The following is a 19,771-nucleotide window of genomic DNA, read 5'->3' as shown; positions in this document are numbered from 1 at the left end:
ACTTACCATGAATTAGACTAAGGTTGAGAATAATTGTCTGTATTACTGGCTCCTACCTGTGCAGCAGGAAACTGGTCTGAAAGCTCATATGGCTCCTCTGGAATCCACTGCCTTTGCTCCAAGCACCACAGAATCTACTCACAAATAAAACGTATGTTAAAGATGCTTAAAAGGTCCTTTTGTCTTTTTCAGAAGTGTATTGTAATGGCTTCTGAACATTTCCACACCCATTCAAAAGACAGGATCCAGCAGCCACGTGCGATACCCAACAGGATGTTCAGAGTCCGTCTGTGTTCACCAGACACCACATGAGTTGTGCTCTCACATACTCGGTCGATGATTGAAAAACCACCCAGAGCTTTTACCACCTGCAGCACGGTCTGCTGCTTCCTAAAGGAGGCAGAGGGGGGTAAAAAACATCGTAAACAAACAGTTAAACATCTCCTGTTTTTGCCAACCACTGCATACATGTTTTCAAACTTATTTATCTGAATGTTTACTCTTGTAATGGGATAAACAGCCAAGAAGAACCTACTCAGTGGGCATACTGGTCATGACAAGTGTCCTCGGAGCCTGAAACAAACGGCAACATGCAAATAATGAAAAGGATGACTTCAGCTAGACAGGTGCAATTCAATAACTTCTCACTTTTCAATAACAAAAATGTAAATCTCCTACATTAAATAAAATCTACACAGAGTAGCATATTCTAATTATTTTATGTTAATACTGATGATTATGGCTAAGAATTAATGAAAACCAAAAAATGCAGTTTCTTACAATATTCCATAAGATCCATAGAAATAAAAAAAATATGAGTATTAAAATGGAACTGTGAGCATTCTGCTCATATGCATTGGAGAATCTGGTGTTTTACGTAACTCTAGAAATTCACACATAGATTCTCTGAGAGGTTTAGATAAGGCCAGTTTGCTGGGCAAATGAGTACAGTGATAACAAGGTTCATTAAAGCAGGCACAGGAATTTTTTGGTCAACCTGGTTAGTGGCCAATAATAATAATACATTATTTTGTTACATATCTCAATCAAATCTAAATGAAAGCAAAAGTTTTTTTTTTTTTTTTTTTTTTTAATAGGGAGGAAATCCTTCATTTGTTTACAACTCACGTTCTCATGTTCTGGATATGAAAAATAAAATAAAACACAAAATCTTAATGTGATAAGTGAAAAATGAACCACATTCTGAATCACTGAAACCAAATTATAAATCTCTCCCCTGATGACTGCAGACCATCCAGGCACATAGTTTGGCCCAGATACAGAGAGCTATCATCAACACAAACACCTCAGCGACAGCTACAAACAGGACCACCAAGCCCTTTTCCTGCCACACTCTGCTATCCAGTTTACCAGCTGGATGTCAGAGGTTAACGCCTGCTGAGCACAGAGGTGTCAAAACAGTACACAAAGCACACCCGTGGTCGTCAAACATCACATTATTCCTGACATGGCACATTAAGCAGCCACTCAGACAATAACATCTAATGGCGTTGCTGCACTGTCTTCGATCGCTCCTCGTTTGTTCAACACACTTTTATCTTCAAAGAAGAGAGATCTGAGTTTTAACAGGTTAATTGGTCATCATTACCAGTAAGGTGAGTAAAGTGAAGTACAAAAACTGAAGTATTCTGACAGCTTTTCTAAGGGTTCCTTAAAAAAAAAAAATCGACTTGAGATTATTATATAGCATGTACATTTCTGGCAGCTGCACAAAAATCCTGCAAGAGCATGAGCTGTGCATAATGAGCCTGTGACAAGGAGCTGGTGTGAAATGCAGCACGACCTTTAAGCACAAACACTCCGAGCGCGAATGAAGAAAGTGCTTCACTTTTTGACTGAATCTTCTCTATAGTTACTGTTGTGGACACACTGAACTTAGCACTATTCAAACAATCCAAGAGGAGCTGTCATCTTTACTCTCTTCAAATGTTGAAATATAATAGACATACATACTAGATAGCAGAATAAAAGTTAGAGATGAACCAATCAGAATTTTTGCATCCTAACCATGCGACCAGACAGATTTAAAAAGAAGCGACAAAAGTAAACAAAATGGATGAGCAGTGCTTGTCATCAACTGATGGCATGAGACTGTCATACAGCAGCAGTCTTCAGCAAGAGAGTTATGCAGTTGAAATGCAATACTGACTGCTACTGGAGGTCTTTCCTGCCCACAGCAGCTCTGAAGATCTTGGATGAAATGAATTATGTTAACCTTTAATTTCCCTTTGCGATAAAGTATTTCTGAACTGAACTGACTGGAAAGCAGTTTTTTCTGGTTTTGGTTTTCCAGAATCCACACAGGCACAACTAGATACAAAATGCTTTCATTCAACAATTGAATGTAAATCATACTGAACATAAAAGAGGTAGTTGTTTGGAGACCAACAGAAAATGAGGATATTGTACTAAATTCAAAGAATCAAAGAACTTCTTGCTAGTTAGTGGTCTAGTTTTAGTTTTGATGCATCATCAGACAAAGAAACTACTTTTTAGTAAGCTACTAAAAGTAGTTTTTTTAGTGGCTGACAATTAGACTGACTGAGAATTAATTGATGTACAAGTAAAAATAAAAAATTTAATTTTTGGACAACAAAACAATGACAACATTACATTTAAAGAGGATACCAAGTAGTATGAACACAAAAAACACTGATAATTGTAAAAAAAAAAAAAAAGTCAGAATCAGATTAAGTATTTTAAGATTCAGGGCCACGGTCAGAAACTGAGACTCCATAAATGTAACCTGTTAAGATCTCCAGCTAATGAGTCAGATAGGAGATAAAACGTCGTACAGAGGTCCAAGTAAGCGTGACTGCTTTTCAAGCATTTATTATTAGGGTTAGGAACTATTTCAATCTGAATATTCACTCATTTATAAGATAAGAATTAATTGGACTCAGGGCAGCGCAATGTTAGAAAATAATGGAAAGGCAATATCACTGAATATCGGTTGCCATAAGTTAACATTTTCTTTCCACTTCGATGATCTGCATTACTCAGCTTCCAACTCTCTCTGTGACCTTTATTTTCTTGGGAACCATCACCAGCATCAGCTGTGGCTTTCTACTGCGGTAAAGCTCTGACAGGCAGGTACAGCATGTTTTCCTGACACTTATAATGATAAATGAGTGGAGCACTGCCGACAGTCTTTTGATATATTAACTGTAATGATGACTTATTTGCAGGATATTGTGCAGCAGTAAATAGAATGAAAAAACCTAATTAAGTTTTGTTCATGTACTGACAATCAGGTGACTCTGGATGATCTCCTCTATCAAAGAAAAAACTCTGATTTCCACAACTCTTCTTTGTGACACAATGTAGGTGAAAACAACTTATATTTCTGAAAAACCCTCAGATTCTGAAAAATGGAAGAAAGACGACCGTTAAACTCAGCAAAAGTATTTGACCTACATAGTTACAGGTAGGTGTGAAGTATTTTTGTAAGATTGTAGAGAAATTCTGTGTCGCTTCTTAGAAAGTGGTCTGCCATAACAAAGTTCCTGAGTAATAAACCAAATAACTAAGCATTCCTCCTAATATCCTATGGATCTGATGATTGAAAAGGTAATTATTGCACCCTGGAAATATTGAATTGAGATTACCAATACTTTGAAGTTATGAATAAAACACAGAGGAGCAACAATGAATTGAAAGGTGTGATCGCAGATGGGCGTGAAACAAAGTTGAGCCGTTTTCAGCAACAGCTTGTTGAGGTTAGCAGCGTAACGTAAACAGAGCTGCAGGTGCATTTCCCAAGCAAGGAAGTTCTGCTACCATCAAACAGCCAAAACACAGGAAGGACCAGACAGAAACTCTCATCTATGTGCTTCCAACGTCGTCAGCCATTGAAGCATGTATGTCCTTTAAGAGGAAGTCCGCACACATGTATTAAATAAACACAGCTGATATTTTGTTTGTTTCCAAAACTTTCTACATCAGACAGACAGGTTTTTTTTAACTACATACCCATGCATGGATGTCTAGGATAAGAAAAGATAAACAATTCATGGCAAAATGCTCAACACTGAGGTAGGAGCCACACAAAAGAAACTGTTTGCAAAAACATTTACTTTGCCTGAAAATCTATTTATTATCCATAAAAAATAAATTGAGGGACAAAAAAATCAATCTCTAATCTATCACAGAATTTCATACCAGAGAAAAGGATTCAAATTCATCCAATCAACATTTCCTGGATTTTGTCTACACTGACATCCAATTTAGCAATAAAGAAAGAAGCATTTCATCTATTTACCTTTGTTGTGTTAACCATCTTCTGAAGGCTCCCGTCGGCTTGCTTATTTTGATTTTCTTCCGCGACGGAGGCGATCTCTGTGAAACCAGCTGCGACGGTGCATTCATTTCCTCCACCTACATATGAAAACACAACAAACTATTTAAAATAGCGACGAGCTGGAGAATGGGAGTGTCAGTCAGGCTGTCAAACAGCTGTGGCTGTCTTCCTTTCAACAGTGATCTGCTTTAAGACATACAGTTGGAGGATATTACACCATTTTTACACAAAATTACTTGCAGGAATTTCAGTACAAAGAATGCAACTTCTAACAGAGCACACTGCATCAAAGGAAAAACACTGAAACAAAAACATACTAACATCAGAGATAAAGTTATCCCAGTAACCAATCATGGTGGGCATTTGTCCTACAATAATAATTGCTTTGTAATAATGCCAATTTAAGATTATAACTATCTGATCAGTAAATTTGAGTTAGATTATTTCTGTAAAAGGAAACACAACCCCAAACATAATTTACACAAATAAATATGTTTTCCACCCAACCTCTAGAGAGTAATTTGGCTCTCAGCAGGCCGTTACCTAGAACCATTCCCAGTACATCAGATGGCTCGAACAGAGCCGGACCTCCTTGCATACTGACAATCAGACTCACTTCAGATCAACAATTAACCAAATATCCGTGTCTTCAGACTGTGGGAAGAAACTGCAGAAAAGGATCAGGCCTCAGAAAGGCCAAAGCCAAGATAGAAAACCTTTTCAGAAATACCAGAAAGAGCCAAAGAGAGTCCTAATGTTTCAGCTATTAGGCGAAAGGCTCCGGTGGGTCTATTATCCTCGACATGCAACAGTCGGGTTCACTTGAATACACAGAGAGAAAAGGTCACATCTAACCATTGAAAAACTTCTTTAAAGGAGAAATTCGGTTACTTCAAATCCAAATATTAACCAAATATATCACATAGCAAGTGTCTGAATAAGGTGACAAACTGAAATTGATCAAAATCAAACAAGTTTTCACAGTCACAAAGACTCAAACCGGCTCAACAGTTTTCCCAAATACACCAATTAAAGAAATACCTGAAGAATGTTTTTATCCAGGAAAAAAACAAGTTTATTGTAAAAGTAGCCTGCTGTTAATTTACAGTAGTTAAAAAAATTAGGACATAAATTCAATATTAATTTTGACCAAGCTCAAAAAATGTATGCAACATAAATAAACAATAAAATTAAATTAAGGGATTACCCTCTTAAATGTTTTAAGTGTAATTTCAGGTTGGGAATACATTTATTTCCACTTAAAATGGCTACAATTTTAGACAGGCATTTCTTATCTGGTGTACATTAGAGCTGTTTTATTAAGTATTATGAAGAAGGATCGCTAGGTTTGAATCTCGCGTATTAGTGAAGATCAAAACAGCTGACTGAGGTCTTCAGAGAGAAGAAAGCAGAAGTTACAGCCTGATAAAGCGATTGAATAAAATCTCAAAATAACAGGAAATCAGCGATCGCAGGTGGAAGCTTCATGGTTTGACTGTCAAAGTCCAGATCTTGTTGTGGGACGACTTAAAACTGGCTGAACATGTAGGAAACCTCGCAAACATCTCACAGCTATAAGTCCATAGCCTGGAAGATGGGTAAGAAGTATCACAATAAAGTTATTTCAGCCAAAAGAGAAGGTGAGACCAACTAACAGGGGTTGGGGTGTCCTTTTTTACTTAGCTAAAAAATGCATTTTGTTGAGTTAAGTAGAAGATCCCTTCTGTGTTCAAAATCACTTTTTCCCCAGAGATTACAAATAAAGTTTACTTAAAAGCAACTGATTATTTACCTGCATGAAAGTGGTGGTCTTGCTAAATAAAAACTAAGAAATGTAAGATTTTCTTTCTTTCATTAAAAGTGACCAACTGTAAGTATACCTGGAGTTTCTGAGGAGAAAATTAATAGATCAGGCCTCATTTTATGGTAAACCTTTATTCATTTAATATTCCATTTTATGTAACAACTAAAATAAAAATAAGATAAACCACATTTTAACAAATATCCACCACTTCTAGCACTCAAACACTGCTATGGCTTCTGCAATTCAGGATGCTCAAAATGCCAGAAATAATTACAGCACTGGATTCTTATTGCAAAATATTCTAGACAAGAATATTTGTACTACTCACTTTCGGAGCTATGACAATTTGCAGTGAAATCAAAGTTTTTCTGCTGCTCTGATTCTGTGACATCCTCTTTTTCTAAGGGCGGGTTTCCTGATGTTGACGCTGGTCTCAGTTTTTCAGCATCTTCTGTAGTTTTACTGTTGATGGAAAACTCCAGAGAGTTTCGTCTTTGAGTCACTTGCTTCACATCAACAGCAGGACTCTTAGGTCCTAGGAGGGGGATTTCAAGGTCTCCTTGAACAGACCCACTGTTTCTTCTAGATTCACGATTGAGATATTTGTCACAATGACTTTCTTTCAGTTTCCTTTTTTTCTTTTCAGATCCACAGATTGCACTTTTCCTTGGTTTTTGCCTCTTTGGAAGAGGGTCCAACTCAAAGGGTATTTCAATTTTTCTCTCTATGGGTAAACTGGGCAAAACAGGTCTTTTGTGATTAGAGGGAGAGAAGTAGTCCTCGAACACATCATTACCTCCATCCGTGGAACTAGAGGCAACACTTTTACATTCGCTGGGCACAGTGAAAGATCGAACCAAGGCAGAAAATGACAATCTGGCTTTTTTGGGTGTTCTACATTCAGTTTTCTTTGCCAGGGAAGTTTTAGACATTTCAGTTGCAGCGCTAACTACTGTTGCTGATGATGAACGGCAATTTAAAGACTTGGGCGAAACTTGGGATTCAGTGTCTGTACTTGGCTTTTCCACTGGTATTTTTAACTTGTTATTTTCAGACTCCTTGGGTAACACTCTAGTTGGTTTTACATGTGACTGCCGTCTTTCTTTGTGGAGTATTTGGCTCTTACCAGGAATATCCTGGACAGGACTCTGTGAAAAATCACCAGATTTAATGGTCTCTGATGATTTTTTTCTTACTGATATTCTTCTGGCCTTTCTTTGTTTTTTCACTTTTTTAACTTCTTCGTTGTGAAGGATAGGAACTGCAGGCGGCCTTGAAATCTGTGCTGGCACGTCTTGGCAAGGTGAGAGCCAAGGCTTCGTAGAGTCTCGTCCACTTAGATTGTGGTCTTCATCATCAGATGACCTTTCTTCTTCCACAGCAGGGGAACCACCAGGTTCAGCAACTAAAGCCTCATCAGACTCGTCATCTGCTGCATATTGGACAAAAGAAAATAAACTCAGAATATTTTATTTCTGAAAAAAAGAAAAAGAATTTCAGTAGATTCATCACTATTTTTCTACCTTACTCTTCTTGCAGTTAAAAGAAGATGAATGACAAAGTTGAACATTATGAAAGAAATAGACAGTCTAACAAAAGGCAAATAATCTGAAAATTGACTAAAGACTACTAGTGATATGGTTAGACTAAGTCTTCTTACAGATGAATTTGAGGAAAGTTGGTGTGCTTCCAAGAGAAGGCTTCAAACCGGTAGGTGAGCAGGAATCAGGGTCTTGTGACGCTGAAAATCAAGAACAGGTGTATCAGGTATTTATCAGTTTCACTAGATTTAAATTTTCCGTTTCTGATTACCTGTGGGTGAAATGTTTTCCCGTTTTTCTTTCATATCTTTCAAGCGCCGTGCCATGTAATCAGATCTTTTTAAAGCAGGGCTGTAAATTATTCCATTTTCTTGATCGATAATGATTGGTGACGTATCCACAACTGCAAGAAAAATAAGTTAAGACAATCACATTCTGTGCTGTAAAATAAAAATGAAAAATCCGGCATTCTTACCCCGAGGTTCTAACGAAGGCAGTTCTTTCACCATTTTTTCAAATTTCTTCTTCAAACGCCAATCATTCTCAATAGTCCTTTCAGGAGAATGTTTTGGCAGCATGCAGCGATGCTACACGAATCCCAAAAATCACAAAAATGTTTTAATAAAAAGCATTAAAGGCAAACTCCAAACACCTTATACATCTTACTTTGTTGACAAAATTTTAACTGTGGGAAAACACTGACTCTTTACCTGTACAGCTTTAAATAAAGATATAACAAAATATAAGGAAATGCTATGAATTAATTAAACCAAATATCACTTCAAAGATAGTTGAAATCTAAAAAGCATTAGGTGAAATTCATTTAAAAAGCTTTCATTCATTCACTCAATACCTGTTATGATTTAGGCATGATCATTTAAGCAGTGGGTATTTTATAAGAAGTGAGAAATTTACTATACTTTTTTTGATAACGTTTCTATTCCAACATTTTTTTTTTACTTCTCCAGATTCAATTTTAGAAACCATTAAATCTCAATCTTCTCACCTGTCTGTTTTTCATCACAGGGTTTTTTTCATCATTTAAAGCTGGAAATAAACTTTCATCCGCATGTAAACCATCATCGTAACACCTGGACAGAGCACAAAATAGAAAGGGTTGAGAACACCATCTTCTCAACTTTTAGGGCTCTCTCATGATTTAGCAACATTGCTTAAACAAAGTAAGTCTAAAAAGCTCCTGTCACCTGCCAACCCAAAGAACAGACACAAGCTGGACGTTCCGTTTCTTAGCTTTCCTCCATGTAGCTTGATGTCCGTTGCTGAATACAACATGTGTGACTTGTTTATTAAATCCTTTTGATACCTTTAAAGAAAAGGTTAAAGTAAACTGAATTATTGCAGACAAAACAGTTGAAACTAGATACTTACATACAGGGTGTAAAAACATATACAAATTTCTCAGTGTCTGTCTGACAAAATATTTATAAAAAATCTGAATAAACTTTCTGCTTCAGTTCAGTTAGGATAATAAAAAATGAGCACTGTTTACTAAATACAAAAACAATGAGGATAATAAATGGACAACAATCCTAAATATACTACCAGATTATTTGAAAGTGCTTCATCATGAACAATGTGGATGTTTTGGAATGGCAGTGATCTCTAGGCCATAAAGTGATTTGTTGGCTGATCTCACAAGCAGTGAAGAATCAAGGTTGCCAGCAAATCAGACACTTGCATTATTTCTGTTAGAAGAAATGAGCCTAAAATCTGAAAACTACAGTGAGAAGCATGTGGAAGAATAACCAAAACTTCTGACACAAATCAGATGTTGATAAGGCAATTAAATCAAATACTAAGAAAATGTATGCAAACCTCTTAAGAGACATTTAAGAATTTAGAATCCAAAAAAGACAAATAAATAAAATTAAAATAATGATAATGAAAATAGTGGAAAAAATTTGATGATTATTCTGGCATTTTGTAATTTAAATCCTTTTGATAATCCTCTCTAATCTAAAACAGATAAAAGTATATTTTGAATTAATGTCAGACAGTGAGAAAAAAAATGGTTATGCTTATTTTCATACAATGTGTGCAGATAACTGTGTTCAACTGTATTTACAATCTGAAAACACAGCAGTGTTGTCTGACCTGAGCACCCATTTCCTCCAGCTGCTGGATGAAAGGTTTTGAATAGTTTGCTCTTTTATCCGAAGACCACACATCGACATAGGCAACAACATCTGCAAAGACGTTGGACATAATTACACATTTCAACTGGAAGCAGTACAAATCACTCTAAATCCACTACAGTAAAAAAAGATAATACCTTTAAGAACTGAGGATTTGCTTGAGTTCATCACAGTCTTTAGTCTTCAGTTACTGAAAAGCAGTGAGAAAAAAACTGTACGATGTTGACTATCACTCAATGAATTATGTTTTTAAAGAATATAAAATTTTCTGTAAATATTTAAATAATTCTTTTTAAAAGTCAGTAGATTTGTCTCATAGAGGAGGAAGTAAAAGCAGGCAAAACAAAACATATTACAGTTACTGTTTTTGTATGATAACTAACTTGCACAAATCAAATATTTTAGAGTGTCCTGATATTTTATTTACTCTCTGGCCCACATCTAAATGTGTTATATTAGCAACATATCAAATTTAAAATCTAATCTGTGCTGTATTTCAAAGATTAATGCCATGAACTGTTGCGTTTCTACGTAAAAGATAATGACGGTAAAATATATGTCCTATTTGGGTTCAAAATTCATGTCAGGAAGTAAGGCAGTTTTAAGTCCAGCATTCTTCTTTTTTCTCAACTACACTAAAATATCTCCGACACTATATATTGCGATCAAACTATTTTAGGCTAACGAAAGAACAACTTGAAGATGACAGTACACTAGAAGATTACAACACACGTTCTTTAGCTGACATAACTCTCGACTAGGAATTGCTTCATGCATTACCCTAGAATATAACAAAAAGCAAATTAACAACAGTAATTAAGCATTAATCCGTGAATGTATGACTTTATTAACAAACCTGACCAATTTTCTGCTAAGTTAACAAGCTAACAATTTGCTTCCGTTAGCACTGTTTTGGTGTGGACCCCGAAACGTCACACTTCCGTTAAATAATATTACTCGTCACTCATATTTTGATTGTTAGGATGACAATAATGTCGCAGTAAGCAATACAACGTATGTTTTAATAACTCTCTGTTACTTACTTAATATGTCAGCGTAGTTTAAAATGTTACTAACTTCAGCCAGCGAATATACATGCCGCGTGCAGTTTGAGTTGAAACGCATTCTGGGATGACGGGCATGATTGGCTGATACGTGACATACGTCATTTCCGTTCAGCGGAAGACAGGTTGTTGTTTTTTTGTTTGTTTCTTTTTTCGAAGAAAAAGCTGAAGGCTGTTCCATCGATACGGAACCACTTGTTGAACAATAAAATAGTCACAAAGTAATGACTCCAGGACTCAACAGTGCCACAGCGTTGAGTAGTCTATCAGTTAGTAGATTAGTTAGTAATCTATAGTTAGTAAGGATAACTATAGATCCTTACTATAGTTATCATCATCTGTAATTACTTTTTGAAGAATCCTAAATAAAGACAGTCAGGTATAAAACTATAAAACTGAATTATATTTCATCCTAAAACCATATATTGAATTTATTTGACAACACGAGCTATACTAAAACAATTTTGTCATTCTTTTTAAATGTCCATTTAAATACATTAATGTGAGTAATAAGGAACTTAAATAGATTACTCTTTTACTTAAGCTACTCATTATTCTAACTTCCTGCTGTTGTAGCTACAGATTTTTCTGACCACTTGGAAGGTGCCATTAAAGAGCCAAAATGGATGTAATTTTTTTTTTTTTTTAGATAAAAATGTGCAAAGTATCCAAAGTCTATTGGACATTGTTTAGATATAACCAGTACTAAAGAACAGAACAGAGACAGATCTACATCAGACACAAGTTGAAATAGTAAATAAAACTTAAGGTGTGTCACCACCAATATTTAATGAAACAGTAACTAGTACAGAATAGCGATTCCAGTTGATATTTAAAATATATTGTAGTGTATACAATTGAACCAACATATTGCATTAAATGACACATATCTATTTGATATCATATTGAACTAATTCTATTCTGTTTTAGACCATTCAGGGTTACCAGAATTATTTTGTTAAACCCAGAATAAAGTGAGAGAAGGTTTTAGAGAATTTTTTTAAAACTTTCTTCAAATTCTTGTTTACTGAAACAAAGACTACTATAATTTAAATTTGATTCGGTTTATTTATGTAGCACCAATTCACAACCAGGCAAGGCACTTTACAAAATAATAATTTCAGTCCAATTGTACGAACAGATTTGAAGTCAATTACGTAGATTCCATCTGGATCCTAGTCTTCAAACAACGCAGTTAAGTTCAGTTTATTATTCAAACTGGTATTCTATCTTGGGAAATCCACCTGACTCTTATCAAGTCGCTGATTTGGCGCAATCACTCCTTAATTAAAAACAATTTGGAAAAGCCTTGATAATAATGATGTTGCTTTGTAAGCTTCTGATAGAATAATTCACAACAAGGTAAACAAAGGTACACCTGTGGATGTATTTTCAGGCACACATCAAACACATTTCCTCCTTGTGTCATCATAGGGAAAATATAACAATTCAATCAGGGAAGAAATCAGAAAGAAAATTGTTGACCTCCACAATTTGCCTGTGGTACAATTTCCAGATGCCTGTAGGTGCCACGTTCATCTGTTCAGATAATTACACACGAGCGTGAACACCATAATGACAATAAGAACGTTTTGGTATGAAATGTGCATATTAACCTCAGAACAAAACTAAAACCTTGTGAAAATATTAGCAGGGACTAGTAAAAGAAACTAGTGACATGGGCTGAAAGACTAATAAACAACATAGAAAAAAATGACCCCAAGACAAGATAAAAAGCCAGATTACAGATTGTGAATGCAATCAGAGACAAATACCTTAATTTGTGGTGATATGCCCTGTGGTCTAATGAACTGAAACATTTGAGAATAATAAGCATTATTTAGATATAGAGGAAAAAGAGGGAAATTTGCAAGCAGCATCATGTTGTTGGACTGATGTGCTGCAGAAAACACTGGTGAATTTAATAAAATAGGAGCATCATGAGTAAAGAACGTCATGTGGAAATGTTGAAGCAGTATATCAAGACATCAACCAAACAGTTGGTTGATGTCTTGATGTCATCAAGCATGTAACATTGAAAGATGATACCCAGAATGTTTGGCCAAAGTCACACAGTTTGAAAGGTAATTTACCAAAAACTATAATAATGTAAAACTCCAAATTTGAAGAAACTTGATAGAAATCTTATTGTCATCTCTCAAAGCTTTTAAATAATTTTGGTAATGCTAACCAAGCTAAAACAAAATACGTTTAGTCTAAAAATAATATCAGAATACAAGCAAAACATGTGGAAAAATAGTTTGCGCAGCAAAAGTAATAAACCAATCAGGCTACTGTTTCAGTGGATTTGGAAATGTCATTATTTCAATGATTATAATGTGAATTCTTAATTTTTGCAGGTGTTTGGTAAACAATACAACATTGCCAAGCTAAGCTAGTGCATATGTATTGCTCACACCCCTTTGAGCAAAAGCTAAATACTAATTTTAATAACACCATAAAATAAAATATAAACACAGTCAAAAACAACCAAGGTCATCAAAAGCAGTCTTAGCAATATTGTAAAGCAATATGTTATCTTTATTTTTCACAAAAATCACAGAACAAACTTAATTTATTCTTCACTGTAAAATGTTCACTTTTACATAACAACTGTAATAAATACAAAAAATACTACAACTTTATCACAGTAGTCCACTTGAAAACAAATAGTCTGTCACAATACTTTTTTACAGCAACTTTTACCTAATACTTCCACATTAGCCTAAATCTTTTAAAACTGATGGTTTTGTACTATTAACATTCCTTATTTAATTATAAGGATGCACAGAACGAGAAAAAACAACACTGTAGTACACTATACTTTAAATCACTAATAAAACAAAGAAAATCAAAGTCCCAAAACTGGACAGTTTATCTGACTACATCCTATTATAGAGGCAAGACTTTTCTAAAGTCAGACTGAATTACTTCTGCACTGTAGAGGCACAGAGGTGCGAGACATTTCCATGTTTACTGTGGACATGGGAAAATGCTCAAACTCCTCTTCTTGTGGGAAACAACGGCAGTAGAGCAGCACCTCCCGCACTTCCTGACGAAAGTTGGAGTTGAGGAAGCCATAAATAATGGGATTGATGCAGGTGGAGGACATGGCCAGCAGGTGGCAGAGGGAAAACAGCAGGTTGTGATGGCAGACAGGCAGAGCTTCCAGGTTCCAGTCGGACAGCACGTTGAAGATGGTGAGCGGAAGCCAGCAAAGAGCGAAGGCTGTTATGAGTGCGACCAGCATGATGTTGATTCGCCGGCTGTTGGTCAAGCGCTGGTTTTCTGGGGTCCTGGCACGGTCCAACATGTCTTTGCGGTGGCGAAGGCGAATAAAAACTCTGACATAGCAGAGCAGCACCAACAGGAGTGGACCGCAGTATTGAAACAGCAGAAGCCATGTGGTGTAAGCCACCCTTTGTTCGTGAGATGGCCAGTGCTCCACACAGGCTTCCATATGAGGAGAGGTGGGGACATAAGAGAAGAGAGAGCGATAGAGATTTAAAGGCACAGATGAGTTTTTGTAAGTAGTGGAGACAAGCTGAGTTGGAGATGCATTGAGATAAACAGGAGGATAAAGCTGAGGATGAAGTGGCAGGACTACATTGGTGTATGGCTCATTTGTGAGCAGTTGAAAGGCTAAAAAGGGTGTGGATGTGAAGCTGGCAAGAATCCAGATGAAAATGACAACCATGTAGGCCTGGGGAATGCTTGGTTTCCATCCAGATGGGTTAATGATGAGCTGATGTCTTTCTAGAGCAATGAAGACTAAAGACAGCACTGACACTGTCACAGATACGCACTGGATGAATGGCACCAGACGGCACAACAGAGATCCAAACACCCAATGGTCCATGAGTGTATAAATGACAGTGAAGGGGAGACAGAACATGCACACCAAAATGTCAGAGAATGACAGATTGCAGATGAAAATGCTGGTGACATTGACTTTCTCTCTGCGATGGGTGATGATGCAAATGAGGCCGATGTTCCCCACCAACCCCAGCACCATTGTAACACTGTACCACACCACAAGACATGTTGTGAGGACAGGAGACATATGGCACTGCTCTTCCTGCTCAAGAACAGAGAGGTCTGACATGAGCTGGGTTTTGTTCCCCGGCCATTCCTGCACAGATTCATGATTGGCACTTTCCTTCTCCCAGAACAGAGAATGTGAAGAGGTAGAACCATTGAAGAGCAGAGGCGATGTAGGTAAAGAAGACAGGCTTGTGTTGGCACTGACGGACATGTCACCAAATCTCTCTGGACCTAACCATCCATTCCAATCTTTTGGAAACATACATCTGAGACAGAGAAGAACAACAGATAAAAACCTTTTAGGTGCAATGGATTCTAAAGGTCAAATGATCTGATCATGTAGAAATTAATGACAATATTTAGTAGAACTGTATTAGTACTAAGCTATACCTATTACTGAAACAATTGCAAAAGATAGGTCTTATATTGAAGTTTGTATTTAGAGAAAAGCTTATGAGCATCATCAAATCACCTCTTAAATGACTAATGATTGACATTAATGTTTGACAGCAATGCATTTATTGTGCCTCGTGATGCATCTTCTAAAGGCTCACGTTTTATAAATGTCAGTTGAATTGATTGCCATAAAACTTCACTAATTTGTCATTAAGTCAGGCTGGGGGGGCCTTAGCAGTGAATTAATTGAGCAAAACGTAAAAAACACATTCAGTGGACTCTTCTGTCAAAAAATACAGTATTAACTTGTAATACTGATCCAATCTCAAACATCAGAGAATCTGGCTAAAGTAGACTCCTCCGGACCCATATTGTTGTAGTTCCAATCATTTTTCTGTCTGCTATGTCAATGGTTAACTAGCTAGCTGTGTGGTCAGTTTTGCACTGCTAATTTTCAAAGCAGCCTATTTTGTGTGTAAGGCTTGCAAAACTACATATTTAGTGAACACAATTTTTTAACTATAAATGAAGAGACTGTGTTACTGCTACACCTTCCTGTCTGTCTGAGTCATGGGACCTGCTCTATGTGGACGACTCACACGGAGCAGGGGAGAGATTTTCAGAGTTTAGCTTAAAAACAACAGTTAGACTTTAAGCAAAGTTTAGGGAGCATGATAACATTTAGGATGTTTTGTCACTATGTGATTAACTGCAATCATGTAAAAATATGTTACAAGCTGAATTTTAAACAAAAACAGAGAAAAGGCATGCTAGTGGCAATCTACCACCTGACTAGCTGAATGTGTGAGACGGAAAAATTTAGAAACACAAGACTGTTCTGTTGAAACTGCACTTTGGTCAAAATATCTCTTGACATCAGAAAAACTGCAGACTGAATATGGTTGGTAACTGTTAGTTGGAAATGTGCACAATACGTATAGGTCATGTTTACTGATTAAATGCCATATATTCCTCCTAAGATCAAAGCATACCTATGTGCTAGAATTTATATTCTAGCACCTGGTTAAATCTAACAATTAGATTTAACCATCTTTACCAGTCATAAACCACTTTTTTTAAAACACATAAAACTAATCACTAAGCTGAAACTTAAATTATGTTAGCAAGAATATTTCTGAATATGCTCAAGCTGTTACTTTGAATAATTTAAGCAGGAACCTAAAATTGCCAGAAGTCATTTTCTGTAGGAAGTTTGAATCTGAGCAAACAAGGAATCACTTGGTCATTGTGAAAATTTCTTTTGTTCCAGCTATTTAAAAAAAAAATAAAAATTCATACCTATATATTCATGCTGCAAAATACACTTTGTTGGACCTGAATTCAGTCAAACAGTGCAGGGAAAATCTCACTTTAAACAAGTCCTAGCAAGAAATCCTATAAATACCAAAACCAAAATATACATATATTTTTTTCACCTTATTGTTTGACTTGGAGTAGTAACCAACCTCTTTTCATTGTTTATTTTTACACGCAAAGACCTCTCCATTCATTGCCCAAAAATCCACACACATTTCAAGATAAAGACAACAGCTTTGTGACTCTAAAATTATTGTGCATACCCTGCAGTACAGATTTGTCTTTTTCTTTTTATCACAATGACTGATGTGGTACGTCAAAGTGAAAGGGCGTGACATTGTCAGAATCCTAAAAATGGATTCAAGCTGTCTCCCCTCAAACCTTGGACATGTGCTGTGAAAGCCAACATCATAAACAAAATGAAACTGTCACTTTCTATTAGCAGCACACGCACTCAGCTATCAGTCACTTCACACTGCCTGCTTACTAACCTACCCTGTCAGTGTGTGGACTGAGCTGTGGGCAGTATGGCATAGCACTGATCATCCTTTGTTAAGGGGTGGCAAAGCAATTGTATTTCCACAACTAGCAGAGCTTAATTCAGAACTAGAAACACCAAGGATAAAATACCCCTTGATATTAACTGTTTCATATTGCACTGATCCAAAACCACAGACTGGACATTCAGCTTGTAGGTGTGTTAGTCTTGGTCCCATCCTTGAGCTGAAGCTGTAGATTGAGGGAACATCATGACCTGCCTGGCTCTATTTGCTCCATTGTACTCTTATTTTCTCCCTCATCAAAGTGTCCATCGCTCAGAAAATAGCCAGCATAGTAATGTACAAATGGCCGACCATAATTTATGTTCACCTTGGGTTTTTCTTTATACATAGGAAGCAGCATTGTGCAGAACACACAGGGTATAAGAGCATTTATTCTCCCCCTTTTTTATTTAGAAAATACATTTTATTGAGTGAATTACAATTTCATATTCCATTTATCAGAAACAATTGAACTTTGATGATGTTGTGATTAATATTCATTGAGAAAATTTATTGTAGTAATAAGCCTTTGAGGAAATTAAATGTGTTTTTATGTATAAGTGAAGTCACAGATTAAATGAATGTGCCTTAGAATGAAAATGACAGGGACACAGTTTACTTGATGCGCTTGAAACAAAAAGGCTTTAGTATAATTAAACTTATTCAGAAGACATTTAATTTTAATTCTTAGAAGCCATGCTGCTTATATCTTTTTTATATATATATATATATATTGCTTCCGTGAATCCATTGTAGATATACCCAGTGAAATTGTCCACATGCATGCTATTCAGGACCAATTTTCTTATTTTTTGCCCTCTGTATGTGGAGGCTCAGAGTGAAGGCAGCTGGAATCTGTTTGGTCTTCTCAATCTGTAATAATGACTTGACTCCCATTGTTCTCTGCTTGGGGTGTCATGGATTGTAGGTGAGTCCTCGAAATACATGTCCACTGTAATGAGATTTGTTATCTTTACCTTTCCACACAGCGCTGTAAAAAAGGCTTATCTTTTCCCCAGATTTTTTTTTCTTTTCTTCATTTTAGCTGCTAAAACTGCACACACTTCTTATAAAACAACAACAATCAAACACTATTGTTTAAATGTGTCATACAGAAAATATTTATGAACATAAATACTTAATAAGCAAAAATGATTACAAGACATAAACAACACTGCATGCAATATAAGTGACTAAATATTTAGAATCACTTCCACTGAATTATTATCTTATTCATTACATCATTATTGTCTGGAAGACATAAGTCACTCACGTGTGGCGGAGGCTGAATAAGGAGTTTCTGTGATGCCTTGAACACAAAAGATGATGCTCTGAACAGGTGTGAGTCCACAGGGAGGAGAGTTAAAGACGGAGCTGAATATCATAATAGCCAGAGCGTTTCTGTCAGAAACAGCAGCGAGGATAGAACAGCTATAATTGGGCTGTTGGAGCCGTTTGGGTGCCAGAGACCCTCCGAGAGTCGATCTCTGCTGTCACACAGTGGTGGGATCATTAAACTACAGCAGCTGCTGCAAAGACTGTGGGCAAATTTCTTGGCAAAGACGAATCACAGCTGGAAGGTGGACCTTTATTACCAGTTAATTTTCAATTATGACAAGACAAAGTAAGATAGGTACTGCTGTTTTATTGGCTATATGCTGAGTGTAAACTGCATAACTCCATAATACAATTGTGAAATAGCATCAAGATATTGGACTGAAGTCCAATATCTTGTATTGGGTATTGAGTAATGTATACTCTAATACATTAGAGTCTGTATTGGGTTTTCAGGAAGGATAACACGGCTGCGTTTTGTCTGACTTCTGCACCATCTTGGCAGAGCAGGCGTCTTTATCCACAACAAGCCCACACTCCTCAGAGATATCTGGTTTCATCAGGCATCCTTCAGACCCAACAGGGAGAAAGAACATAATTGTTAAGATGGTTTTGTAAGCTAAATATAGTTTTTAAAAAAAAGAAAAAAAAAGAAAGGAGAACAAATAAAGTCACTGGGTTAGTTTTTTCCCAATTTCACAATTTTTCACATTATAGTATTATGTGAAGACAAAGATAGAGTGGCACATTACTGTGAACTTCAGGAGAAAGGATTTTATTTAAATTACAACATTTTTCTTTTTTTCAATTGTGGCATCCATATGTATTCAGCCACCATGAGTCAGTACTTTGTAGAACTACCTGTTTTCTGCTATTCGAGCTGTATGTTGTTGGGGTGCGTTTTTGCCAGCTCTGAACATGGAGGCATGTTTCATCCATTACATTTTGCAAAATTTGCACCATCATATCAGGATTTTTCAGGTCTTGATGGTGATTATCAAAAGGACCTGGACCTTTATTAAGCTGATGAACATATGAATATGTTTCATTCCGTTACCTTATATAATAAAAATACATTCCATGGGTGAATGATTATGATCATCCTGCTGAAATCAACTCTGACCTGTTTCAAAGTCTCAGATGAAGAAAATCATCACCACAATGATGCTGCCACCACCATGTTTCTCTATCAATATGGTGCTTTCAGAGTGAAGTGCAGTTTGAATTTTCTCCCATACAAAGCAGCTGGCT

General features: G+C 36.4%; 2 protein-coding genes across 2 annotated transcripts in view; both read right to left on the bottom strand.

The window, feature by feature from the left end:
• The window catches only part of mcph1 (microcephalin 1), a 34,261-nt gene extending 23,285 nt beyond the window's left edge, over positions 1-10,976 (bottom strand). The window contains exons 1-13 of the mRNA XM_044136054.1: positions 10,866-10,976; positions 9,960-10,012; positions 9,782-9,873; positions 8,872-8,990; positions 8,673-8,757; positions 8,142-8,253; positions 7,938-8,069; positions 7,786-7,866; positions 6,454-7,557; positions 4,283-4,398; positions 536-573; positions 228-390; positions 57-134 (exon numbers count right to left, since the gene is read on the bottom strand). Coding sequence (XP_043991989.1) covers positions 57-134; positions 228-390; positions 536-573; positions 4,283-4,398; positions 6,454-7,557; positions 7,786-7,866; positions 7,938-8,069; positions 8,142-8,253; positions 8,673-8,757; positions 8,872-8,990; positions 9,782-9,873; positions 9,960-9,990 — 2,151 coding nt within the window. The 5' untranslated portion in view covers positions 9,991-10,012; positions 10,866-10,976. The remainder of the gene's footprint in view (positions 1-56; positions 135-227; positions 391-535; positions 574-4,282; positions 4,399-6,453; positions 7,558-7,785; positions 7,867-7,937; positions 8,070-8,141; positions 8,254-8,672; positions 8,758-8,871; positions 8,991-9,781; positions 9,874-9,959; positions 10,013-10,865) is intronic.
• Positions 10,977-13,406: 2,430 nt separating this feature from the next.
• npy4r (neuropeptide Y receptor Y4) lies at positions 13,407-18,588 on the bottom strand. The gene is made up of 2 exons (XM_044136060.1): positions 18,459-18,588; positions 13,407-15,196 (listed from the first exon to the last, which is right to left on the bottom strand). Exon 2 carries the CDS (start codon positions 15,190-15,192, stop codon positions 13,804-13,806), a length of 1,389 nt encoding a protein of 462 aa, XP_043991995.1. The 5' UTR covers positions 15,193-15,196; positions 18,459-18,588; the 3' UTR covers positions 13,407-13,803.
• Positions 18,589-19,771: the final 1,183 nt, after the last annotated feature.

The sequence above is a fragment of the Gambusia affinis genome, linkage group LG13, assembly GCF_019740435.1.
Source record: "Gambusia affinis linkage group LG13, SWU_Gaff_1.0, whole genome shotgun sequence".
Classification (NCBI taxonomy): Eukaryota; Metazoa; Chordata; class Actinopteri; order Cyprinodontiformes; family Poeciliidae; genus Gambusia; species Gambusia affinis.
Note: the sequence above shows the minus strand (reverse complement) of the source record. Positions and strands in the feature narration are given on the sequence as shown.

What these genes read in the sequence shown, in the direction of transcription:
- npy4r (XM_044136060.1), bottom strand. Translation starts at nt 15,192, where the DNA reads ATGTTTCCAAAAGATTGGAATGGATGGTTAGGTCCAGAGAGATTTGGT.